This window comes from Podarcis cretensis (assembly GCF_951804945.1).
Source record: "Podarcis cretensis genome assembly, chromosome: 9".
Taxonomy (NCBI): Eukaryota; Metazoa; Chordata; class Lepidosauria; order Squamata; family Lacertidae; genus Podarcis; species Podarcis cretensis.
Genome location: NC_137178.1, coordinates 74014057 through 74040738, shown reverse-complemented (window position 1 = coordinate 74040738; position 26682 = coordinate 74014057). Strand labels below are relative to the sequence as shown.

At 43.4% G+C, this 26682-nt stretch overlaps 1 protein-coding gene and 1 long non-coding RNA gene across 2 annotated transcripts in view; one reads left to right on the top strand and one right to left on the bottom strand.

Annotated features, from left to right (window-relative positions):
• LOC307224699 overlaps window positions 1-26682 on the top strand; it is a 476766-nt gene that overhangs the window by 52749 nt on the left and 397335 nt on the right. The window lies entirely within an intron of this gene.
• PROM1 (prominin 1) overlaps window positions 1-26682 on the bottom strand; it is a 109420-nt gene that overhangs the window by 42038 nt on the left and 40700 nt on the right. Inside the window, exons 4-8 of the mRNA XM_079991773.1 lie at window positions 16927-16985; window positions 13664-13690; window positions 9099-9304; window positions 3870-3990; window positions 1854-1917 (exon numbers count right to left, since the gene is read on the bottom strand). Coding sequence (XP_079847899.1) covers window positions 1854-1917; window positions 3870-3990; window positions 9099-9304; window positions 13664-13690; window positions 16927-16985 — 477 coding nt within the window. The remainder of the gene's footprint in view (window positions 1-1853; window positions 1918-3869; window positions 3991-9098; window positions 9305-13663; window positions 13691-16926; window positions 16986-26682) is intronic.

Genomic DNA, 26682 nt, shown 5'->3' with positions numbered 1-26682 from the left:
AAGAATAAAAACTGGAAGCAGGAAGAGCGCTGTCATTTGATTGCACTGGATTTAAAAGTTGCAGTGCTATTTGCAACCATGACACAATTTGCAGTTGAAGGACAGTTGAGTACTGGCTGCCTTAGTATCGTCTAAGTGAGAGCTGGACCATAAAGAAGGCTGATTGCCGAAGAATCAGTGCTTTTGAATTATGGTGCTGGAGGAGACTCTTGAGAGTCCCATGGACTGCAAGAAGATCAAACCTCTCCATTCTGAAGGAAATCAGCCCTGAGTGCTCACTGGAAGGACAGATCCTGAAGCTGAGGCTCCAATATTTTGGCCACTTCATGAGAAGAGAAGACTCCCTGGAAAAGACCCTGATGTTGGGAATGATGGAGGGCACAAGGAGAAGGGGATGACAGAGGATGAGATGGTTGGGCAGTGTTCTTGAAGCTACCAGCATGAGTTTGACCAAACTGAGGGAGGCAGTGGAAGACAGGAGTGCCTGGCGTGCTCTGGTCCATGGGGTCACGAAGAGTCGGACACGACTAAACAACAAGTATCGTCCTCATGCTTTTTGAGATAGAAATCACTGAAAAGTATTTCTTCCTCCTCTTTCTGAAGAGCTAAGCTAAAATGACCCACCTAGAATACGCCAACTGCCAGTACTCCCATCATTAGGACTTTCAAGCAACAGTAGGTTGCAAAGGCAAATTCTCCTTTTAGTGTTATGTCCAAAAGTTATGTCTTTAAAGAGAAACTGTACGAACAGACCTCATGTTTATTGAAGCACGGCAGTTCAGTTGCTCATGGTCACCCTATTTTTTAGGTTTGATCATGAAGATCAAAAGGAATAAAGACAGATGTCTCTTCCCTGTCCTGAAGTCTTTGCCACCTTGAAATTTGGGGGAGATCTCATTTCTCCTCCAGGAACTGCATGTTCCACTTTAGGGAAGAATGTCTTTATTTGGAGAACCACTGTTTTATCTTGCAATGTGGATGCAAACTATGAGGCTCTTGTCCATGGTATGTAACACAAACTCCCTCCCTAAAGATGTTTACCTGGCATCAGTCAGAGTTAACCCGATTTCCCTGTGCTTTTAATGGTTTAAAAAATCTCTTTACTAGTTTCTAACAGTTTTTGCTGCTTTTATCCCAACGGTTTTATTGTTGTTTATTTTAATAGGTGATTTTTTTTTAATGCTTGCAAGTCACCTTGAAGATGCTTATATAAAATGGCAAGGGTTTGCATTCTAAATTCTAATAAACGATAAAAATTACAGTAGCTAGTGGTTCTCTTCTGCTTGTTATCTTGCATGAAAAATATCCATGCATACGCTCCATTCCAAGAGCTCAGGTATGACTTTCATGCTGTGCTAGAGAATTCCCTAAGGAACACACACAGAATCCCTTCTTTAAAAAGCAGATAAGAATTTACTTTTCTAGCTGAAACTGAGCACGACTGGAGCAAAGCAATGCTAATGTTGTTTCATTATATTCAATGTTAGTTGTAGGTGGAATAGACTGATGGGAATCGATGGACTCAAGTAACTTTACATCCAATGTGTTTCAATGGGTTTACTCCAGCTGGATATTACCCAAATAATTTTTCTTGGTGTTTAACATAATCCACTTACAACCACGAGTTTGTTTCAGATCTTGTTTCAGACCTAGGTTCGTTCTTTTAACACATAAACCTGCTATTTAATACTTCAGTATTTTCTTGGTTATTATAACTTGTATTTAGAATTTATATGATGTATTTCAGCTGTAAGGTTTCCAAATTTCATGCAGGGGAGTTGAGATTGAGAGAACAGTGGTTTCCCTAAGGAAAGTTTTAAGTACTCCAATGAAATGCTGTTGATTATACTTACTATTAAGGTCAGAAAGCGCTTTCTTCTTGGTAGTGTCATACTGACTCACCAAATAGTCAATTTGCTGCAAGATAAAATAATAAATATTTTAAATGTTACTTTTTAAACATATAGAAGAACACCCCAATACATATCAGCAGCAAGCTCCTTCCTACAGTTTATTCCATGTTGGGACAAGATGTTCTCTAATGTATGTACTAATTAGACAGCCTTGATTATTCTGTTGAGTGGCCTGTTGAATGAACACCTGAAGAGGTGGCAAGAAATGAAGCACAACTATAGGTTTGGCTTCTATAAAAATGTTGTCCCCCACAATAGTCAGTCTGATCTTGGAAATGCATTCTGCAATCTAAAACACATCCAAGAATAACTGCTTTATGCAGTAAGCGTCAATTAACTATATAGTTCTATCCAACATTATAGCTGTCAACTTACAGGTTTGAAAATAAGGGATCAGCAGCCAAAATAAGGGATTTTCAGAATACAGGTATGCTCAACTTTTGAGCCCCTCTGAGCCAAAGGCAGAAAGCCCAGCCAGCAGCCAAACAAAGCCTCAAGCGGTGGTTCCCACAGCGCAGCAACCCAGCAAAGGGGATGCAGGAAGGAAAACCACCGTCACCTCTCCGCTGGGAAGCGCTGAGCAAAGGTGATTCCCCAGGCAACGCGGCCGATTTGATGGGCACAAGGCATGCAAGCTCCACCCCCCAGTCGTTCTTAGACTCCTTATTGGGTGAGTATTGCAACCAAGCAACACAGTTGGAGTCTCCCTCCTCCCTGGCCGGCAGGGAGGGAGGGAGGGAGAGGAGCTGCTTCCTTTGAAACCTGGGAAATTTAAGGGACATCATCAATAAGGGACAGCAGCGGGAAACGGCGCTGGAATAAGGGACTTTCCCGCCAAATAAGGGACGGTTGACAGCTGTGTCCAACATATGTACACCACACCAAAACAAGGTGTATTGGTTTTCCAGTTGCCATGGGCATATACAATCTTTTAGAAAGGTAAATAAAAGCTTGATCCTTTTTCTGCATCTGGTGTTTGCTGGCAAATATTCCTCTGGAATGTGAAGGGTGAACTCAACCCCTTTGATGATGCTGTGGACACCAGAAATGGTCCCAAGCTCTGTCTGAAGGAGGGTGACCATTCTGTGAAGGACTGGTCAGGCTCCCATCCTCATGTTGGAACGAAGTGGTACTCCTTTCTGACTCAGCCAATCACGTGTTGGCTTGGGGGTGCTGTCAGTGTGTGCAGCAGCATCAGGAGGGTGGAGTCAACCCACACATTCCCCCAGGCCCTTTTGTGAGTTGTAAATAATAATAATGATGATAATAATAATAATAATAATAATAATAATAATAATAATACTAAATTATTATTATTATTATTATTATTATTATTATTATTATTAATACCCCGCCCATCTGGCTGAGTTTCCCCAGCCACTCTGGGCGGCTCCCAATCAAGTGTTAAAAACAGTACAGCATTAAATATTAAAAACTTCCCTGAACAGGGCTGCCTTCAGATGTCTTTTAAAGATAGGATAGCTGCTTATTTCCTTCACATCTGAAGGGAGGGTGTTCCACAGGGTGGGCGCCACTACCGAGAAGACCCTCTGTCAAAAATAAGGTTTGTCCTTGGATAGGGAACAAAAATGAGGTTTGTTCTTGGATAAGGAGCTTACAGCTTGCCTGGTGCGAGACAAACTGTGAACCCAGGATCAGACAGAATACTAAACCAAACCATGACTTGGCTCACAAAAGAGCACTAGCAGCCGAACCAGGATGGGGAGAAAAACAGACACGTTCATTTCTGGGAGCCTGTACACTTGCACATTCACACTAAGGAATTGTTTGGCTTGGTGTTACTTGCAAACCGACTCATGGTGGCTTGGGTTCTACCATACCGTGAGCACAAGCCATTGTTTGATATAATGTCTGAAATCTGCAATTTTGCTATGTGCATTACCGCTGTGCCCACTTTCTTTCTTAATTGCTATAACGAAGAAAGTATCACTTTACCCCAGGTGTCTCATTCAGGAAAATCCTCAGGTCTTTGAAATTACTGTTCACCAGCTTCCTTGCTCCTCTGACTTGACTTGTGAGGTGCTGATTAGCAGCATAAGCAAAAAGCACACCAATACTATGTGTAAAAGGGGAGGGAAAGCGAAGGTTTTACTTTACTGTTGCCAAATAGTTCTAGTTTCAAATCAGAGTAAAACTATTAACATCTACAAAAAGAATATCTGATGAAGAAGATAAAAATGCACATTCAAACTTTCAAGACATAATCCACTGTTAACCATTATGTCGTGTCAGAGAAGTAGCTGGGACAGAGTAAACTGGACATTTGTGCCAATTATTTAACCAGAATAGTTTTAACTTCAACTTGTCAGACATATGTGTATATTTCCAGTTCCCAAGAATGCATAGGCTAAAGACTAGCACACTAAAAGAGGATGTTAAGACAACTGGGAAGTTGCCATGATTCTCGTAACAACTCTCATTGTGCTAAGTCAACATGAACTGCCACTTCTCAAGGGATCTTGAGAAGTGTCACAACATGGGCTCAACATGCACATATCCAGATACATTCAACCATATTTTGCAAAATTGTTTTCCATGATGTATTTTGTCACAATCTGGGCACACACTAAAGCATTCGCTCAAATGGAAAGCTTGAGAGCTATACATAAACAGCAACAAAATTAGAGGAAAATGTTCGATTATTTGCTATCCGGAATAAGTAAGCTTTTTTTTTAAGGACATAGGGACTTAAAATATGGACCTGTAGTGGTCCACAAATTCAGCTTAATAATTCCTTTGTAAGCCCTCAAGGTACAGAATAGCAGAGAAGCCTGTGCCCTTAGGCCAACTCAACCCATTTATTTTTAATCACGACGATTCCTCCCATCTTCATGTGAGTGGAGAAATTGTGTCCATAGGTCAAGGGTTACAAGAAAATGAACAGCTTATCCCTCTCTCTGATATAGCCTGGCAGGATGGGGATGAAGATATCTATTACGTTCTGATCTAGAGTTGCAAGAAGTCACCTCTGGAAAAAGCCTTGACATGATTTTGTAGCTTCTCATATGTACTTTGAATCTAACAGGGTACAATTTGCTATGAACTAAAGCCCACGGATTGGCCCAGGATTTTATTTTTTTAAAAGCTGTCCAATTGGCTTGTGTGGCATCAGCTGCTTAGACCTGCCTCACAGTGTTTCATGTAACCTCCTATCCAACTTGTGGGCTTCTAACGGTTGGAAATGATGGTGCAATAGATAGACTTTGGTAAGATTCAGCAAAGACTCTTAAGTGGGGCTGTGCTCTGCGGATGCCACTATCTCAAGATGATTTGGCAGAAGGCAGAGACTTGGGCACAGAACTGGACACCTACAAGGGTAAGCAATGCTTTCCAGTTTCGCTGCCTGCACATTCTGTACTGGGGGTTATTATCTATTCTTGGCTGCCTCTAAAAAGGAAAACATTTCACAATGGACAGTCAGATGAAAAGTGTATTTCCAATTCACATGGCTAGAATTACAGTAACAACTATGTTCTTTGGAGGCGATTGTTTCGGTCTTTGTGCTCACACTACAAAAAGGTCAGTAGCTCAATGCACCATGAAGGTTTTCTGTTTGCAAAACTTTGATAATTTCTCATTTTGAGCCTCTCCAACAGAGTGGGAAAAACACTTTACAAAAATGAGGAAAACCAGTCACCCCACTGATCACATTTATGAAGACTATTAAACCGAGTTCTCCTTCATGTTTGGTGATATGAAAAGCAAACTTTTGCTTAACATTCCTTAATAAAGCGATGACTAGAGACCTTGCTTTCCCAGAAATGAGGATAGTGTGCTACTCAATCACACTTTGAGAAGCCAACTGGCCCATGCACAAGCGCAAGATTTCATTAAATATATAAAAATGTTTCCATATACAGTACATGTTCAGCAAAGAGGTGGTGGGTGCACATACTTTGGTATGTCGAAGTGCCAGTTACCGGGGGGTGGGGTGGAGACAGACAGAAATCCTGCCTCTGCCCCAAATTGGTGTGGGATGTGATCCATGAGAGGAAGTCAAGTACAACATTCCTTGTAATGCTAGAGAAGACATGTTTGGTCCAGTCAGTAAGAAACTTCCTGTTCCTCCTGGGTGGAGCATCCTTCCTTTTGCATGTGATAGAAAGTGGGCGTGACTTTACCTGTCCAGGTTACAAAAGGATGAGACACGCAGCACACTTCCCTCTTTTTTTTGACTTCTTTCTTCGTTTGACCAGCTTTTAGCTAGGACTGCTCTGCTACATTTCAGCTAGCAGAAGCACTGGGATTATTCCCCCATATGGGATAGATCTACATGTACATATTTGTAACTAAGTCTGCCTTCAGGAATCCAACTGTGAACTGATGTGAGTAAACTTCTTTTATTGACTTGGAATAAGATTGTGGTGTCTTTATTCTTTTAAGAGGGATTCAAGGGAATTTATCAGGAACATGTAATAGTGAGAGGCTCACACGAGCCTGCAACCAGCCATCTGCTGTGCATGTAAGAAGGGGAATGTAACTCTGCTACAGAAAGGAACTTGCTAGCACAAGTTAGGAAGGATATTAATAAATAATATATCCTCTCCTGCCCCCCTGAACATCCCCACATTCAGAAAAAGGGTAGGACTCAGAAGGAAAGACATACCCAGAAGCCTCTTTTCTGGCAACAATTGCCCTCGTGGAAGGGGAACAAAATATTTTAGATAAGCCTGCTTAATGTTCAAGGATTCTGGTTCCCTTCCACCAGAAGCCAAGGGCTCCTACATGTGTGTTTACTCACTCAAAGACACGGACCCCATGGGTCCGTGCAACCACAAATGTACCCTTTATTCTCTTCCATACAAGATAATGGAAACCACTTGCTTCTTTTAGGTGAAAACAAAGAGCTACAATTCGACAAAATGTTGAGGATTGTGTGCATATACGTGCATAACCCTTGATATCTGTTTCTAAAACCCTGGTGACCGAAAGGACAAGAACAGAGGACATTTTAGGAACGTTCCCAACTGTAGTCCTGGACAGAGGTAGCCTACAGAGGTTAATGGGAATCAATTGTGTTTAAGAGACAAAATGAGCAGAGATGCTCATTTCAGTTAGAGGCAGGCAGGCTGTCCTTGGTTCCTATTGGAATGAGTTAAGACCATAACCCAAAAACTGGTAAACAGTTTGGTTCATCACGTTAAATCCAGCACTGAACAGGATGCTAGGTGAACCAACAGAATATGGCCTGTGGGTCACCTGTGGACCACAATCTACCGTATTTTTCGCACCATAGGACGCACTTTTTCCCCTCCAAAAATGAAGGGGAAATGTGTGTGCGTCCTATGGTGCGAATGCAGGCTTTCGCTGAAGCCTGGAGAGTGAGAGGGGTCGGTGCGCACCGACCCCTCACACTCTCCAGGCTTCACACACCTCTCCGCAAGCAGCGATAGCCCAGCGCCGGGCTCCCGCTGCTTGCGGAGAGTTGCCAGCATGCCGAAGCCTGCGCGCGCTGAGCTCAGCGCGCCCAGGCTTCACGGACCTCTCCGCAAGCAGCGGGAGCGTTCCCACGGCTTGCAGAGAGCTGCCTGTTTGGGGGCTGGGGTCGGGGGAAGCTCGAGCTTCCCCCGCCCCAGCCCCCGCCTGGGGGGAAAATAATTTTTTCCCCTTTATTTCCCCCCCAAAAAACTGGGTGCGCCCTATGGTCCGGTGCGCCCTATGGTGCGAAAAATACGGTACTTTCTGCCCACATGACTCAAGGTGACTGAAAGTTCAAACCAGGGTTTAATTCTGGAATCCTGAGTCAGCTCCATCAACCATAAAGCACTATATATTGGTAAGTTAGGCTGTGTTGCCCACACTGGGAGACATGTTTTGTTATGTTAGAGAGTACAGTCTAGTCATGAAGGGGCCAGGGGTTCTGACCCCTTCTAGCTCATAAGGAAAAAGCAGGATCAAGTTTCGCATTGCCCATCCTCAGCAACAAAACGGATACATTCAGAATGAAAACGGAAGCAGCCTTTTGTTCAAGAAAGCTATGACATACAAAATTAAAATTGATGCAGGTATGATACATTGATTTTGCAGTGAAAAAGCTAGCACAGGCAGTTCTTATAAAAAAAAATGGCAAAAGCCTTGCGCACTCAGTTCCAGAACAATAATCATAGAGAGAAGCTGTACGGTCAGCAGTCTCACATGTTGTTATTCTCTTCTGTATTGTACCTCTGTAGGCTTCACCTGGGGGACTGACTGAATTATCGTCTCCTCACATTCAAATCCTACATAAACAACATTAGCTATCCTAGAACCTTTTCCTTGGTAATGGTATTGCTATTGCAGAGTGGGAATGTATTAAAAGATAGATTTGAGGGGGACCCCACTAAACCCTGGAAATTAATAAATTGTGGGGTTTTGATTAATTGGGATATGGATGAAAGTACAAAATCCAGAGCTGTGTCAGACAAGGAATCTCAGTGCTGACTTATGCAAACTAGCCTGGCTGGCCTCCTGAAGAGCAAATCTGTTAACATGACAAAAGGTGTTGATGGGCCATCTGAGAGGAATCCTTTGGCCTGGGGAGACTGATGGGGCCAGGGTAACTGGGTGTGAGATGACAGGAAAAGAGAGTCTTTCAGTAACGTGTTCCGGGAAGAAGAAAGAATGGGATCCATCTTGGGCAGGTTGGCTGAAGGCTAGCTGAGACTCTAAGATGGCTTGGACTCCAGGGCTTCACTTTTGAAATGACCATGCTGTTAGATCTGAATTACCTCCATGCAGACTGAAGGTGTAAATAGGTGAATAAACCATATATCTTAAAGCATGACAGTCTCTGCCATGTCTCAATTCTCCAAAGGAACACAGACCCTGGGTGAGTGTCTGGAACCCCCTGGAATCTGGCAGAGAGTGGGGGGGGGGTGGTCTTTGTAACAATATTTTATATCCTCAACTATCATTAGTACAAAGTGGTACATTCTAACAACTAAACACATCCAATGGGCCTGCTGATCCTGTAGCTTGGCTCCAGATCTTTCAGTATAGTTATGCAGTCAGCCTGTGGGCATCAAACAGAGCGGCTCTCTTTTAATTAGTGACTTTTATCTCCCTTAAACTTGCGCACATTATTCCCAGCCCAATAAAAACTCCATAAATAATAAACCAGACTTAACCCACCTTGCTTATATGGCAAAGCAAAATTCACACTGTGAGCAGCTTGGCTATACTTGCCTGATGATTAAAGTGGCAACGAAAAGTACTGTAGCAAAGCAGCCCCTCTGACAGTCTGCATTTTTCTTCTGTCTTTGGTGCATTTCCCCACCACAGTTCTCACAGCAACGACACATGCAGAAGCAAAGCCCCACCAGAGGCAGCAACAGAACAAACAGCACTCCCAGAGCAGCAGAGACTATAAAACCGATCTCATAGTAAACTGCCTGCAATGCGGACAGAAACAATAGCAAAAGCAGATATATTATAACTGAGATTCACATTACAGACATAGTTTCAAAACCGAACTCAAGACTACATGCTGGAGGAAAAGAATTGTGCGATGAAAGGGGCCGAATGGTGCCTTGACTAACTAAATCAGCACGTTGGATGGAAGAACAACTTTTGCCCAATTGGAGAGGCACTGTGCAGTATTGATCCGGCTTTCTCAGCTAAAGGAACTGTCATCATCCCAAGGGATGAATGAGGCACATTCCCGGATGCAGCCCACACTACAGAGGAGAGCCGCAGGAAAACTCTAGGAGCAGCATAATCCCATCCTTGAGCTGCAACTGTACAAACTGGAACATGGGGTACTAGAAAATTATTAACTAGGATATCCTGGAGTTGCAAAGAAGAATCCTTCCCATTGTTCTGGAAAATGATAAAAACAATACATTTGTTAGTCCAAGAAAGAAGCCAGCTGGTAGTTCTAATTTGGAGGCCAGGAAGAACACCGCTGCACTAAGTGTCCCGTCCCACCCAAAATACACTTTGAAAAGTCGCCTGTGTTAGGAGTTCTTGTAGTGCAGCAAAAAGGAACACAGTCTGGAAAATCCTACATTAAACCAACAGTTCTCAAAAGGAGTCATGCCTAAAGGCATTCTTGGTTGATACAAGACTATGTGCTTTCTGCACTACCCTGCCCCCCCCGAGTTTTGCAAGTTTTTAAACAGAGGTTGGATGTCAATCTGTCATTGGTGCTTTAGCTGAGGCTCCTGCATCGCAAAGGATTGGACTAGATGATGCATGGGTCCCTTTCAACTCTAGGATTCTACTCAAGTTAACACAACTTCTCTTATTTTGCCTAATTTATTCCGCTTCCGCTAGTTGTAGCAAGATACACTGCAGCGCCATCCTTGACCATTGGCGATCCTAGTCAGCAACCCTCCCCAGGTTATGAGGACCAATGCAAGACATAAAAAGGTAAAGGTAAAGGGACCTCTGACCATTAGGTCCAGTTGTGGCTGACTCTGGGGTTGTGGCACTTATCTTGCTTTATTGGCCGAGGGAGCTGGCGTACAGATTCCGGGTCATGTGGCCAGCATGACTAAGTCGCTTCTGGCAAACCAGAGCAGCGCACGGAAACACCATTTACCTTCCCGCTGGAGCGGTACCTATTTATCTACTTGCACTTTGACATGCTTTTGAACTGCTAGGTTGGTAGGAGCAGGGACCAAGCAATGGGAGCTCACCCCGTCGCGGGGATTCGAACCGCCGACCTTCTGATCGGCGGGTCCTAGGCTCAGTGGTTTAACCCACAGCGCCACCCACGTCCCAATGCAAGACATAGGGCTGGTTTATTTCATACTAGTGAACATTCCCTTGCTCCTTCAAGCCTGTTTCCTCTGAAGCAACCCCACATGCACGCATGTGATTGAGGAGTTAATTAACAAAATGTTAAGGGTAAATTAGCTCCAGAAAGGAAAAGTGCTGCAGAGTAGAACTGCACACTGAAACCACTCTGGGCTGTTTTCTGACATTCCACACAATTGCAATAATGTACTTCAACATAAACTTAAGCCAGCGTGGTTGTTGCAGCCTCTGCAGTTTCCCCCCATATCAGTTCAGGTGTAAATGGATCCACCCACATGGCTCATTCTTTGGCATTTACCTGCCTTTAGAGGTACACTGCTTATGTGGTATGTAAATACAGGATCCAGATCAGCACTTTTAGAAATACAGTGGTGCCTCGCAAGACGAAAAGAATCCGTTCCGCGATTCTCTTCGTCTAGCGGTTTTTTCGTCTTGCGAAGCAAGCCCATTCACGGCTTAGCGGATTAGCCCTATTAGCGGCTTAGCGGCTTTTAGCGGCTTTTAGCGGCTTAGCGGATAAGCAGATAAGCGGCTTAGCGGCTTAGAAAAAGGGGGGGAAAGGAAAAAAAAGTCGGAAAAACTCGCAAGACATTTTCGTCTTGCGAAGCAAGCCCATAGGAAATTCGTTTTGCGAAGCACCTCCAAAACGGAAAACCCTTTCGTCTAGCGGGTTTTTCGTCTTGCAAGGCATTCGTCTTGCGGGGCACCACTGTAACCTAAAACAGCATGAAAGCGACTGTAGAGGTAGCAAGATCTACACTAGTACAGCTCAGCAGTGCGTGAAGGGATTTCCAAGTAAGAGACAGAAATAGGAACTCAAGAGTACTGCAGTTTAGGTGCTAGGAATGGAAATATCTCTACAAATAGAAATGCAACCATGAGGAAAGGTAGCTGGATGCCTTGAAGCCAAGCACTGGTGTGCATGTCTTGCACACATAAATAAGAACGCCTGGGAAGAACTTGGGGTCACAGAAGAAACTCATCTTAAGGTCAAAAAGGAATAAACTTCACACAATGCAATTAGCTTGGGGAATTCGCAACTGGAAGATGTGATGGTGACCTCTGCCTTAGTAGCTTTATGAAAGGGGTTAGACATTGTTTGCTATCAGCTATGACAGCACTATACAATTTGTGGGATAACCAGCCTCTTATAACCAACATGCTTACGTCTAAATAATGCATGAAGGAGCTCATACCATAGAGTAAGCTGTCCTGCTCGGTTCTACCTGACAAGCTCAGCATGTCCAAGCTCACACTGCATGGCTCTCACAAGCCACTCTTGAGTTCCTATACTCAAGAGTCCTATAATTTAGGACTTTTCACCAATCTAGCTAAGCCTAGTTTTACTGCCTGTGCAACTTTCTGAAGCACGTCAATCTGACCTTTGAAGAGGGAAGCTTTGGGACTCACTTTAAAGGGCCCCTTTACAGTCTATATTTCCACACTCTTCTGAATACTTTTTCCTGAATTCTCCTTTTTATATACCTATTTTTCCTTGAATGAAGCAAAACCCAGGATCTTCTATTTCTGGGCAGGAAAGAGCAGGGGAAAGCCAATGACTTCATATGCTACTTGTAGACTTTGTAGAAGCATCGGGCTGGTCACAGCTGAAAACCTTGAAGCTGGTCTAGACCATAGCTGTCAACTTTTCCCTTTTCTTGCAAGGAATCCTATTCGGAATAAGGGAATTTCCCTTTAAAAAAGGGAAACGTTGACAGCTATGGTCTAGACCATGGGTAAGCAAACTAAGGCCTGGGGGCCGGATCCAGTCCAATCGCCTTCTCAATCTGGCCAAGGACAATCCAGGAATCAGCGTGTTTTTACATGAGTAGAATGTGTCCTTTTATTGAAAATGCATCTCTGGGTTATTTGTGGGGCCTGCCTGGTGTTTTTACATGAGCAGAATGTGTGCTTTTATTTAAAATACATTTCTGGGTTTGTGGGACATAGGAATTTGTTTATACAGTATATATATTTCAAAATATAGTCTGGCCCCCCACAAGGTCTGAGGGACAGTGGACCGGCCCCCTGCTGAAAAAGTTTGCTGACCCCTGGTCTAGACAAACCGTTGATGTAGCAGGAGACCTGCATGTTCTGAAGACCCTTCCTTGATTTTTGATGCTAGCTGGGCAGTGCATTGTCCTGGTGACTATTCTGTGAATCGCTTTAATTTACCAACTTGGAAAATGTTTTTGTTTTGTAGATTAGTTGGCTTCTCTCCCACTGCTATTACACATTTGTGAGTGTCCGCCTATCACAAGCAGGGAGGGAGAAGAGCAGTTGGACACCTTCCTCCAGGGCTCGTTGCAAGCCAGTTTCCCACCAGCTACATTTACTCATGCTCCAGTTCTACTCCCAGTGAATCTGCTTCAGATTCCCCCATTTCCTCAATGAAAATAGCTCTAAGTGCAAACAACTGCAACACATGGCCATTTATACCAGTGACCTAATTACAGTAACAAGGAGAGTTAAGGATTTTTGTTAGATAGCGGGAAATGGGAATGTTAGGTTCCTTTCAAAAACCACAACAAAATATACCAACTAACCAAATTAACAATTCTGAAAATACTCCACCTAAAATGTTAGAACCCATGATCAGAAGAGGTTACATGTTAGTTAAGATAGGCTTGCCATATGTCAGGAAAATTCCTGACATGTCCTAGTTTTCGGATCTAAAAATGGCGTCTGGGGGGAATTTTGCCGAATTGGTGAAATGTCTGGGAAAACCAGGATATATGGCATCGCGATGGAAAAAGCAGCAGAAACAGTTCCAAAAGCTTAAAATCACTATTTGGGGGGGGGATAGGTTCCCCCCCCAAAAGCTCAACAATTTGGGTTTGTTCCCCCCCCCCCCAAAATTTGGTGGTCTCCTAGAAAAAGCTAGACACCTGCAGGTGTCAGGAATTCTACTTTTTGAAATATGGCAAGCCTAGTTGAGAATATATATTTTTCCAAACAAAGTGTGCATCGGAAACAATAAGAGGTTTTACCTGAAGGGTGAGGACAACATTTTCTGGCTGTGGAAGTCAAGGCAGATGGAAAGTATATATGATGCGGAGGCAGCATGCATAAAAAGAATGCAGGTGAGCAATAAATTAAGCACCCAAAGATAATGTTTACGATGCCCATCAAAGTAAAAAAAACAATGCACAAGGTCAGTGAGCAGTTTAGCACATCAGGTATTCACACACAAAACCATGATGCAGTGTAGTTCCAGAGGCATCTTGCCAATTTTGCAAAATCAAATGGTTCAGGATTTTCATGGCTTTTACTTATTTGTTTTCAATTTACACTTTGTGTTCTGTCAAAGAGAATAGCTAGCATTTTCTTCCCAATTCCTCTGACTTGAACACTACAAAACAACTCATTTCTATACTGTTTGGACTACTGTTTTCCATCACAAAAGTGGCGGAATTTATTTATTTTTACACCCTGGAGAATGTTACACTTAAGTCTGCAATCCTAACCCCATTTATCTGGGAGTAAGTCCCATTGAATTCAACAGGACTTGCTTCTGAATAAACATGGTTATGTAAGACGTGTTGTTTACCACCTTTAAAACTGCACAACCTTATCTAGGGAACTGAGTTCCCTGTGGTATTTAATCGAAGCAGCTGGGCAAATGGAGCAGCAAACTGCTGTTTGCCTCAAACCAGGGAAGGAATCACCTTGCATGAGGAGAGGTGTTAAGTTGGAGGAAGAGTCAGAATTTGAAGTGAGGGTGATGTTCAGCTGTGCAAGCAGCATGCTACACACACACACACACACACAAGAGCACATGTGCACAGGTCTTGATGTTCTGAGAAAGTCACTCTTTATCAAGGGCATCTTTTGTGTTTGACCCTATTGTCTGGCTTGGGAAAATCTCCCCCTTCTCTTCCCAGTCGTGGTGGTAGTGATGAAGGCACAAAGGGTGATTTGTCCCCTTCTGTCTCTGGAATAGTGCACCAGGGCACAAAGCCTGGACCCTAGGATAGGTGTTGCTCTTCTGTGATTCCTTGAGTTTTAAATCGCACAGCACTGAAACCCAGTGCATCAGGAAAAAGGGGGGAAATGGAGCAAAGAGACAAACTTTCCTCCTCTATTTGTTTATCCAAGCTAGGGAGAATTCAATGACTTCACAAGCTCGCTTATCATTTAATGCAGGCTTTCACAAATTTCTGAAGTCTGTATCAAGCCTGGATATTGGGAAACTTCCAAGAATGGTTTCTTTTCCACAAAGCACATCCACACAGAAGACAAGTATATTATAGCTATTTGCGGCAGCATACACTGTAATGGGACAGAGATTCTTACTTGACTTTCAAGCAGGTAAACCACTGCTGCTTACTGGGAGAGGCAGCGGAAAGGCAGTGGTCAGCATGGTGCAAACACAGCAGCAGGGCCAATCTGATGGCATGTTCATACTGCGCCAACCTGCCCACAACCTTGCATGGTAAGCAGCAGCAACTGATTTGCCTGGAGGTCAGGTAAGCCTCTCTATCCCACTGCACTGCTTGCTACTGGCCAGTTGTACAAACCCCAATGCAATTTGAGCAAAGAGTTCATCAGGAGATAGACTGTCAAAAGAAGAAGAAATCTAGGTCTGCCATACATCCGGATATTACCGGGATTTCAAAGGTGGAATTGATGTCCAGTGGGGATTTCCAAAAGGCGGTGCTTTGTCCTGGCAAGTCAACTGAAAGTTCACCTTTTTTTTTTTTGCATTTTTGTTTTTTAAGAAGCTCCTGGTTTATACTTTTTGAAATACGGCAACCTGAAGGAATCACAACTATTACTATTTCCTACCTACAAAACTTTTCAAAAGGAGCCCATGATTTACCGACTCCAACAGTGATGGTTAAAAACACCTGAATGATGCCATGATTTATACAACCAGCATTATGAAGTTCAAGTGATTTTCTCTCTTTGTTTTGCATTTCACAATTTGAGTTTCCTTCTTTCCAAAATAACAAAAAAAAAGCCCTCAAAGGTTTGCAAGCTGCAGCCACTCCTCGTGACCATGACTTTCTGCAGTCATAATTACTATGTTCTGAAGCTGTGGGCTTCCAAAATTACAGGTAGTTTTTCACCCGAAACAAGCACTTAAATGCTCTTTGAAAAGGTAAAAGGACTGGTTCAGTTCAGAAGTCACTGTGCCAATCAAAAACCATGGTTTAGCAATCAGAATCACCCCTGTGTGCACCTCCCCTCCCTACCGCCATGTGAGATAACCATAGTTTGCTGCGAAGGCAAAATTGAACAAACAATGGTTTGCTAGCTAAAGACTGCCTACAAACCAAAAACTGAAGGAGGTGCATAAACCCACAGCACTTATTCCAGTCACCAAGTTAGAATCAACTAATCTTTTAAATAAATCTACGCCAGTGGCTTTTCAAGATTTCCGCCTTTAGGGAACACTTTCTGCAGTCTTCCATTCCAACCCTGCATATTGCAAAGCATGCAGGAATAGGTTTTAGAGTGTTAAACCTCAGTGTCGCCCTTCATGAACTGACCATGCACTTGGGAACACACCGAGTAGCCAGTAATCACAGGGAAAGATTGAAAGTAGTGGGCAAGCTGTCTTTCAAAGACAGTCATCTACCCTTCCTGAATGTATAATCAAGAAATACAGTCTGAAAGCCATTCAGTGAAATTCATCCTATCTTTGCCTGTGCCTATGGCACACACCCCTCTCCCCTACTTGGAAGATGGCCCCTGAAAAGGAGTAGTTATTTTAAAATGGGAAATGCAGTGTGTAGTGTGTGTCTTCTGGAGTTGATAATGCAATGGGGAACAAGATATGGACCAATATCAGATGCTTAATAACCACTCTCCAGAATTGGAAGACATGGGCTACATAAATAAAATCTACGCTACGAAGGGAAATACTAACGTGTTCATATATTTCAGTTTGCCTAAAAATCTTTACTCATCAGTATCTTAATCAGCAATTCAGATAAAAGGTCACAGAAAACCCTATGCAAAAGAAGCAAGGGTTTCTATTTACACTGATCAAAAATATCCCCCAAAATCTTCTTGGGAAATATTTGATGCAGAAGCTAAGCAAAATGAAACCTTATCATGCAGTTTTGACACACTTGCATCTGGAAACTTTCTATTTAAAAGATAAACAAGAAGCAGATGTGGCAAAGTTAACATACTGTGCTCTGTTGTTGTTGTTGTTGTTGTTGTTGTTGTTAAAAAGATCAGCTCCACAAATACAGACACACAGTCATGTGCAAGCCATAATAAATACACGTGAAAGAGTTACCTTTTGATAATCACCAGGGTTTTTGCCAAACGATTGCTGTGCTAGTTTTTTGATAAGATCTGAAAAAAAGCAAGAACACTTCCAAATTATAGAGAACAAACTCAAGATTTTTGTAAATATAAAAACCATTCAAACAAAATATGCTGATCAAATATCATTGGTGGTTATTGATGAAATACAAGAGTCTCTGTTTACATATGCAGTTTTACACTTGGAGACATAGGGAAATAAGTTTTGCTAAAATGTTTAGAGGTCAAAGCTAAGCATTTTATGAGACGTGTTACCCAGCCTTTATCAGTCGGACTTTGTCAAAATTTGGGAGGAGGTCTTTCTAGAGAAACTCTCTATTTAAAGCAGAAAATGAAGTGCTAGAGTGGACTGTACCACTCTGACCATAGAGATGAGTGTCGTATTTCTGAAATATATACATAGGCATTATTTATTTATTATTTATTTATTCCATTTATAGGTTATGCTAAGAGATAGTGACTGGCCCAAGGTGCATACACATACACTGGAAGAAAGAATTAAAATATCATGGAGATAAACTGTGGCTCAACTCACTCCCTGTTATGCCAGTCTCTATTTGCAGGGAGGCCTTTTGCTACTTGGAGAGCATTCAGAAATATGATAAGCTCCTGACATCTGGAATGGTACAATCCTTTTTATCACTTCACTTTAGGATTTTACCAGCTCATTTTGTCACATATGTAGGCCAGGTCTAAGTGACTAGATGCTAAGTTCATACCCATCACAACTGATCCAAAAGTAATCCCTACAGTTTGGCTAGTACAAAGATTCAGCCCAACTTTTATAATTGTTGATGGCATTAAGAGCTCTTTAGCTATTGCAAGCACAGTTTTCAATGTCAGCTAATCAAGAGATTGAGATGAAAAGTGCTGTATTTTTCGCTCCATAAGATGCACCTGACCATAAGATGCACCTAGCTTTTAGAGGAGGAAAGGGGGAAAGCCCCGTTTTGGGGGGATCAACTCACAGTTGTGCAGCTTCTTTTGCAAAGGGGACAAGTCCCATTTTTTTGAGGATCAGCTCAAAGTTGTTGAGCTTACTTTGCAAAGGGAAAAAATCCTGTTTTTATGGGGTTCAACTCACAGTTCTGCAACTTCTTTAGGAAAGGAAAGGGAGCCGTTTCTACAGTTTCCAGACAGATAATCTAATCAGCCAGTCACATGTCGCGGGGGAAACAAACAGCCTCCATCTGCAGAACATTCAACAATGGAGGCCTGGGCAAGGATGCGGGGCTGGAAAGGGAGCCAGCAAGCGACCACGCATTTGCTCCATAAGATGCACAGACATTTCCCCTTACTTTTTAGGAGGAAAAAGGTGTGTCTTACGGAGCGAAAAATATGGTGAATTAATGAAACAGAATTTTTTTGAATTTTCTAATAAACCGGGTTAACTGTTAGCCTGGCAACTCAAAAACGAAAGGAAGAATAGGACCATAAATAATATTGTAGATGAGGATAAGCATTTGACTAGCCCAAAAGAGATAAGAAAAGCATTTGAATTTTTTTATACTTCATTATATCATTGCGAGAAGGAGGACTTTAAGAAAATGGACTCTTATTAAGGTAATTGTAATATATCCTGAGCATCTAAGAAAATTCAGCAAATTTTGAATGCATCCATATAGATATTGGAATTGCAAATGGCAATAAACCGAATGAAGATAGGAAAAGCACCGGGGCCAGATGGACTTATTGCAATTTATTATAAAAAGTTTTAGGATGCACTTATTGAACCACTTAAGGACACCATGAACAGAATTGATCCCCACACAAGAAAGTGATTTAACAAAGAGAAAAAATTATAGACCTATTTCATTACAGAATTGTGACTACAAACTATTTGCTACAATCTTGGCTTAAAGATTGAAAAGGACACTGACTGACTCAGTCCACAGAGACCAGTGTGGATTTTTACCAGGCCAACAAATGAAAGACAATATGAGAAATATAATCAATTTAACAGAGTACCTGGAAGTAGAAAAAAGAAAAACGGGCTACATTAATCTTCCTAGATGTGGAGAAAGCTTTTGACAATATTTCATGGTCATTTATGATTAAGGTTTTAGAGAAAATGGAAATAGGTAATTCTTTCGTAGCAGGAATTAAAGCAATGTATACAGATCATTCTGCAAATATATTAGTAAACAATATTCTTTCAGACAAATGCCAAATAGAAAAAGCAATGAGACAAGGCTGTCCCTTATCTCCACTGTTGTTTATTATAACATAAGAAATACTGCTTCAGAATATAAGGAGAAATGGGGAAATTAAAGGTATTGAGGTGGGACACAGAGTCTATAAATTAAGGGCATTTGCTGACATGTTGTGGGGGCTGTGGTGTTGACCCTGGAACAACCTTTGGAGAACGTTCCCAAAGCATTAGAAGAAATTAAAAGGTTTGGAGAAGTGGTGGGTTTCAAAATAAACTCAGATTAAAACAAAATGTTGTTTAAATACATGGATGAACAGTCAAATATTTTTTTAGAAAGGATGTCTGGTTTAAAAATAGGCAAAAAAGTTAAGTATTTGGGAATTTGGCTGACAGTAAGAAATCTCAACCTATTTGAAAATAATTATATTAAATTGTGGGGAAAGGTTAAGAAAGAGTTGCAGTTATAGGGGAGAATGAAACTCTCCCTGTTAGGTAGAATTTCAGCCATTTAAATGAATATACTCCCTAAAATACTGTTTTTATTCCAATCAATCCTGATTGTAAATAATTCAAACTGCTTCAAGGAATGGAAAAAATATATTTCTAAATTCATCTGGCAGGGAAAAAAGCCAAGAATTAAATATAAAATTCTGATAGATACAAAAGAAAGAGGAGGCCAGATTTGCAATTGCATTATGAGGCAGCTTGTTTGTATAGGTTAAAAGAATGGATTGTATTGGACAATGCAGACATTTTAGATTTAGAAGGTCATAATTTTAAATTCGGCTGGCATGCATGTCTTTGGTATGGGAAGGCTAAAATGTATAAAAGTTTCATGAACTGCATTCTTAGGAAGAATTGGTATAGAGTCTGGGAGACTCTATACAGCTGGGAGACAGTATACAACTGAAAACGCTGGCAGCACTAAAATAAATTCAACAGAATAAATAATTTGTGGTTGGTGCTAAAGTGGAAAACTGATTTGAATGGTTATAGTAAAATATTCAGGAATGTATGATATGTAAAATGAACCATGGAAAGAGAAGAAGGAAAGTCACTGGATCCTTTAACGTTTGTAAAATGTTTATTTTGAAATGTAAAACAGAAAACTTAATAAAATTATTATTATTATTAAAAAGAGCTCTTCCCATTGCCCCAAAGTGGAAGCCAACACTGACCACTTGACTGGCTGATAATAACAGAAGCTATATATATACATGCAGCAGAATGAGGTGCAAGAAACCCTGTGGAATGAGCTGGAATGAGTAGAAGACTACATTTCTGAATGGCCGTAAACATGAAAAGAGACTCTCTGAAATGACTATCTCATCAGAGAGAGAAATTCTTAAAATGTCTCCCTGTTAAGCTACTTTTCTCCTAGCAGGGTGTTTATACAGAGAGTATTATAACCCTCCACCTGCAGTCTACTTACTATCTCATTCTGCTATGTGCACAAACCAGGTCAGAACCAGGTCTGTCGGGAAAACTGGAAACCAAAAATGGCTTTATTGTGAGGACGATGACATCATATATCTACTAATTAACTAAATTACTTTTGCTCTACGCCACAGCAGATGTAGGAGCTCGTTTTGAAAGACTAATAACCCAAGGCTTTGACACAGCACATGTTCTTATAACAGAGGTTAAAAGGGATTTATCTTTCAAAGCTTACTGGAAGGACTAATTACATTAATTCTTTACTCAGTTGCTTTCCTGGTATCCTTGCTTTTTCAAGGATGCCATCTGCCTGATCAGATACATTGCTCCCAATGAAGCACTGATACTTTTTGAATACATATATGCATAAGGTAAAGGTAAAGGTACCCCTGCCCGTACGGGCCAGTCTTGACAGACTCTGGGGTTGTGCGCCCATCTCACTTAAGAGGCCAGGGGCCAGCGCTGTCCGGAGACACTTCCGGGTCACGTGGCCAGCGTGACATCGCTGCTCTGGCCAGAGCCAGAGCCAGAACCGCACACGGAAACGCCGTTTACCTTCCCGCTGGTAAGCGGTCCCTATTTATCTACTTGCACCCGGAGGTGCTTTCGAACTGCTAGGTTGGCAGGCGCTGGGACCGAGCAGCGGGAGCGCACCCCGCCGCAGGGATTCGAACCGCCGACCTTTCGATCGGCAAGCCCTAGGCGCTTGAGGCTTTAACCCACAGCGCCACCTGCGTCTCATCCACATATATGCATACATGTGTGTAAATCGCTTTGATAAAGTGCTAAAGAAAACTTTATCTGAACTAACAATTGCACTCAGTGTTGGAACACTCAGAAGAACTGGGACATCAATAAATTAAAAAAGGTTTGTGTTGCCACACCACATCGCTCAGAGACTAAGAGACAGGAAGAAAGAGCAAGGACTTAGCAATAATCTCTGTAGACATTAAGCACCAACAAAAAAATTGGTTTGTCATTCCTCTGCCAAAAGAGCTTTGCAGGAATGGATGACAGGTAAACAGTTTAGCTAATAAACAATGTCTTCTCAGGGTATATAAATTCTCCCATCTGGATGTGCCATGGGCTTACATCAGCAAAGAAGCTTTTTAAACCCCTCTTGCCCTGGAGTTTAAGGTTACGTCAGAGGATCCTCCATTCCAAGATACTTCTAAGCTGGGGGTGGGGAAGAAACATTAAGCTGCACTATACTTTTGATTCTCATGGACCAGAGGAAACTGGCCAGGATGACATGAAACTAGGAATAAGGGTTAAAAAAATTTAAAAGTAGCAACCATCTTAGCATTTAGGCAGCACTATTTAGAGCATGCGTAGGCAAACTAAGGCCCGGGGGCCCAATCCAGCCCAATTGCCTTCTAAATCCGGACTGTCCGGCGTGTTTTTACATGAGTAAAATGTGGTGTAGTGGTTAAGAGCGGTGGACTTGTAATCTGGTGAACCGGGTTCGTGTCCCTGCTCCTCTACATGCAGCTGCTGGGTGACCTTGGGCCTGTCACACTTCTCTGAAGTCTCTCAGCCCCACTCACCTCACAGAGTGTTTGTTGTGGGGGAGGAGGGGAAAGGAGAAAGTTAGCCGCTTTGAGACTCCAAAGCGGAGAATCCAAACTCTTCTTCTTCTTTTATTTAAAATGCATCTCTGAGTTATTTGTGGGGCCTGCCTGGAGTTTTTACATGAGTAGAATGTGTCCTTTTATTTAAAATGCACCTCTGGGTTATTTGTGGGGCCTGCCTGGTGTTCCTACATGAGTAGAATGTGTGCTTTTATTTAAAATGCACCTCTGGGTTATTTGTGGGGCCTGCCTGGTGTTCCTACATGAGTAGAATGTGTGCTTTTATTTAAAATGCACCTCTGGGTTATTTGTGGGGCATAGGAATTTGTCCCCCCCCCAAAAAAATATAGCCTGGCCCCCCACAAGATCTGAGGGACAGTGGACCCCTGCTGAAAAGGTTTGCTGACCCCTGGTTTAGAGTGTTTGAAGCATTTCCTATCCATAGTCATTCTTACAAGGGTAGGCCAGTAAATATGGACCTGAAATTGCACACTCAACCTTATCAGGAAGAACTGGAAACTTCAAACAACTCACTACTGTGAAAGCAAGAGTCCAGGATAAACAAGACCCTTGAACGCTCATCAGCACAGCCTCAAGTCATCAGGAGTACTGGACAGCCCATAATCCTGCAGAGCCTTTTGCCTTTATAACTGAAAATTTCAAAAGGTCCAGTTCATATATTTAATATGGCACTGTGGTCTAAACCACAGAGCCTAGGGCTTGCCGATCAGAAGGTCGGCGGTTCGAATCCCCACGATGGGGTGAGCTCCCGTTGTTTGGTCCCTGCTCCTGCTAACCTAGCAGTTCGAAAACACGTCAAAGTGCAAGTAGATAAATAGGTATCGTTCTGGCGGGAAGGTAAACAGTGTTTCCGTGCGCTGCTCTAGTTTGCCAGAAGCGGCTTAGTCATGCTGTCCACATAACCCGGAAAAACTGCAGACAAATGTCGGCTCCCTCAGCCAGTAAAGCGAGATGAGCGCCTGTCAGAGCTGCCTCCAGGTCCCAGCTCACAGAGGACCAACGCTAGGCTGTAGTTATGTACAAAAGTCTTTATTGAGGTTCAGTTTCCATTTTAAAGCCGCAGCGCGCAGCTCTACGTCTCGACCTTAGACCGGCGAAGTCCCGTCTGAGTCTCCGCCCCTTCCACACCAGTTTAAGACTCTCGCCTTGCTCCACCTCTTCCTAAGTTCCTTTCTCCTCTGGGCCCTCCTGCCCGCTAGGGTTTCATCCTTCCTGGACTCCTCTGACACTGACCCTGATGATTCTTCCCCCTCCTTCCGGCGGGCTTTAGGACCTGGTTCCCTATCCGGGCTACCTTCTGTGCCGCTCGCCTGTACATTTGAACTTGGCGCGCGCGCCCAGCCTGCAACTTTCCTCTTGACCGTTCCCTCGCTCTCCGATGGAGGCGTGGCCACCCCTGACTCCTCTTCTCTCGCTGGTGGTGAATATGTGGGCTCTGATACCTGGGACTCCTCCCCCCCACTACGCTCTGGTGGGGAAGCTGGTCCTGATTTCCAACTGCTGCTCTGGGAGTCCCCGCTGGCCCCTTGTTTCTGGGGTGTCCCCCTTGGGTCCCCCCTTGCCCTGCCCATCGGCGCCCCCTTCTGTGAATCTTCCGATTCGCTGGAGAGGCTCACGGAATCTATTGGGCTGCCATCCTCTCCTACGCTGCCCTTGGATTGCTCCCCCTCGCTCTCCATCTCCTCTCCTCCCTGCGCTCCCGCTGAGTCCCTGACACCGCCGCAACCCAGAGTCGTTCGCGACAACTTAACTGTAAGGGGTCTTTTACCTTTTTACATATCTAACATGAGTATAAAATGGCAAACCTGTTGGATACTTGAGATTAATTAGGATACATCAGGATTGCTTTCAGCTCCTTGATGAGCATACGCTCCATGACAAACCATATAACGTGTGAAACAGCCAATAGAGTGTCTGCACTTTAAATTTTGCCAACTTCTTTCTCACTTACATGATAAAACTAAATTGCGTATGTAACTTCAGGTGAGGGCTCACATTGAGTTGAACAGTACTTTATGCAGATAATCCTCTGCAAGTAGAAAGCTACCACATGGAGGAGAATTAGAAAACAGATCTCTTCTTAACATGCTAACTTCTCTGGGTGTGGGCAACTGTTTTTGCACATAGGGTAACCATCTCAGGCCTTGAACACATCCAAGCCTATTATCCTCCCACATGTCTTCCATGAGGCCTCTCCCTTCATTGATATGCAATATTTATATACCACATTTCAATAAAAAGTTATCAAAGCAATTTGCAGAACAAAAGGGGAACTTGCAAATATGTTTCAGGTTGGTACTAAAGGAATATAGCACAGCTACAAAATTGGGGGGGGGGAGAGAGAGACTGCTTCAAATGATTCAGCATTTTCCTTTGATTGAAAGACATAATATCTGCCCGATATTGGGAGGGGCGCCTTGTCATATGTGTGATGTCACACGTGTGATGTCATGTGCGTCAGGAGGCGACCCAGTGGGGCCTGCCACCAGAGGGAAGCCCAGTCCCTCCAAGATGGGGGAGGGCGCTCTGCCCCATCCCCACATACTTTGAGGGGGCTGAGGTGTCATAGAGCTGGCACTTATGTGGAAAGACAAAGCTTTTCTGCCTGCCTGCCCCCATTAACCAGGTTATTTTTCCACTGCTACTGAAGCTGAGAACAGACAAAGCTTCTCCCAGTACAGTAGACACTTGGGTTGCGAACATGATCCGTGCCGGATGCACGTTCGCAACCCACAGTGTTCGCAACCCGCAGCGGCACATCTGCGCACACGCGGGTTGCGATTCGGCGCTTCTGTGCATGTGTGATAGCCGAAACCCGGAAATAACTTGTTCCGGTACTTCCGGGTTTTGGCGGTCCGTAACCCAAAAAACCACAACCTGAAGAGTCTGTAACCTGAGGTATGACTGTATTCTACAATAGGCTTGCTTAGCTAAAATTAAGTATAGCATTAAATACAAGGTCCTTTTAATCCTCTTTTTCAAGCGTTATTTTGAAGAAGACAGCCAAAACATATTTAGAAATAGCCACTCCATATTGTTTACACTTCTATATGTTTCCCCCATCATTATATTTTGCTTATCATGGCTATCCAAAGTTCGTTCTGCAAGCCACCATCTGGTAGGGATTTGCAATAGATTAAGGGCAAGAGTTCAGATAAGGGTGCCACTCAGGATGCCCAGTCTCAACTGGTTAAACTTTCAAAAAGCATATTTTTCACTTTTCATTGCCCTGGATTCTCTCTCCAGAACCATAAAACGATTTTTAATCTATACATTCAGCAGTTCCCCACCCTCCCGATAAACTAAAACTCAGTTCTGTCAAAATAGAGGTTTGTGTGTGGTGGTTACTCTCATTCAAGAAGATAGGGATGAACTATTCTGGATACGTTTGCATTTCCCCGAAAGCAGGAGTGGCCAATTCAATGCCCACAGGCCACATCTGCCCCCCCCCCAAGTGATTTCCGGCAACCCCAAAGCCTCCCAGAAATTTGGCTGCTGTGTCCCACTTAAAACAATGCCAAGCAAGTGGTGGTGTTGGAGCCCCATCACCATGCTGATGAGAGCAGAAAGGTGTCCATCTCTTTGCTCAAGCTAGAACTTCTTGGCCTTCAGAGGTGTGACTCCAGCTTGAGACAGTTTAATTTGGTACATAGGGCAGTACCAGTTAACGGCTTTGAAGCCATGGGCCCACTGGACTCTACCCACCCTGAGCATATGGTTCAGGATTGGGAGAAGTCAGTGAGGCATGCTTCAGGCAGCAGGCCACCCAGTTGCCGGCCAATGTCAGGTGGGGAAGAACTTCACCCCTTTGGTGTCCTACCTTCTGGAAGTCATTGGGGGCAGAGGTTGAAGATCAATAGGGGAAGGAGCAGGGAAGTGGAGATCTCCCAAGGTGACAGACTGGGAGATGGGAATTGGCTCCCTTGAGAACTGGAAGCACCTGTCATTTTGTGGGGGGAGGGTGTGATTAAGTTATGGTTAGCAGACATCCCAGTTTCCCGGGGAAGTCCCTGGATTTACAAATCTGTCCCCGGACAAAATCTGTCCCTGGATTTCATTTAATGTCCCCAAATTTATATTTTAAGTATTGTAGATTTATTAGTAGGGAATGAATGTTGCGTGATTGGTTCAATGGCACAAGACACATCATATGGGGACTCCTGGCAAGGCAAAATGGCGGGCAGCGAGCAGTTCCTGAAGCCAGCCAGAGCCAACTGCGCTACCAGGCTGGCTCCGGGCTGCTGAGACTGCCACTGCTGCAGGGGAACCGGGGACGCCTGGCGCATCAACTGGAGGAACCGTTGACACCCCCCCATGACCCAAATCGAGCCGGGAGTGAGAGTGTCTGGCCATCTGGCCGACTGCCCAGTGGTGCTCCAAGGCCAGTAAAAACCCCAGAGCCGATGCAGGGAGGAGAAGGAAGAGAGAGAAAGAGGAAGGAGAAAAAAGAGGGGAGCCCCAACCTTGCCACATCGCCACCACTGAGGAGAGGTAGGAGAAGGGCAAGGACACGTGACTGAGCCCAGGCCTGACCCAAACCTACTCC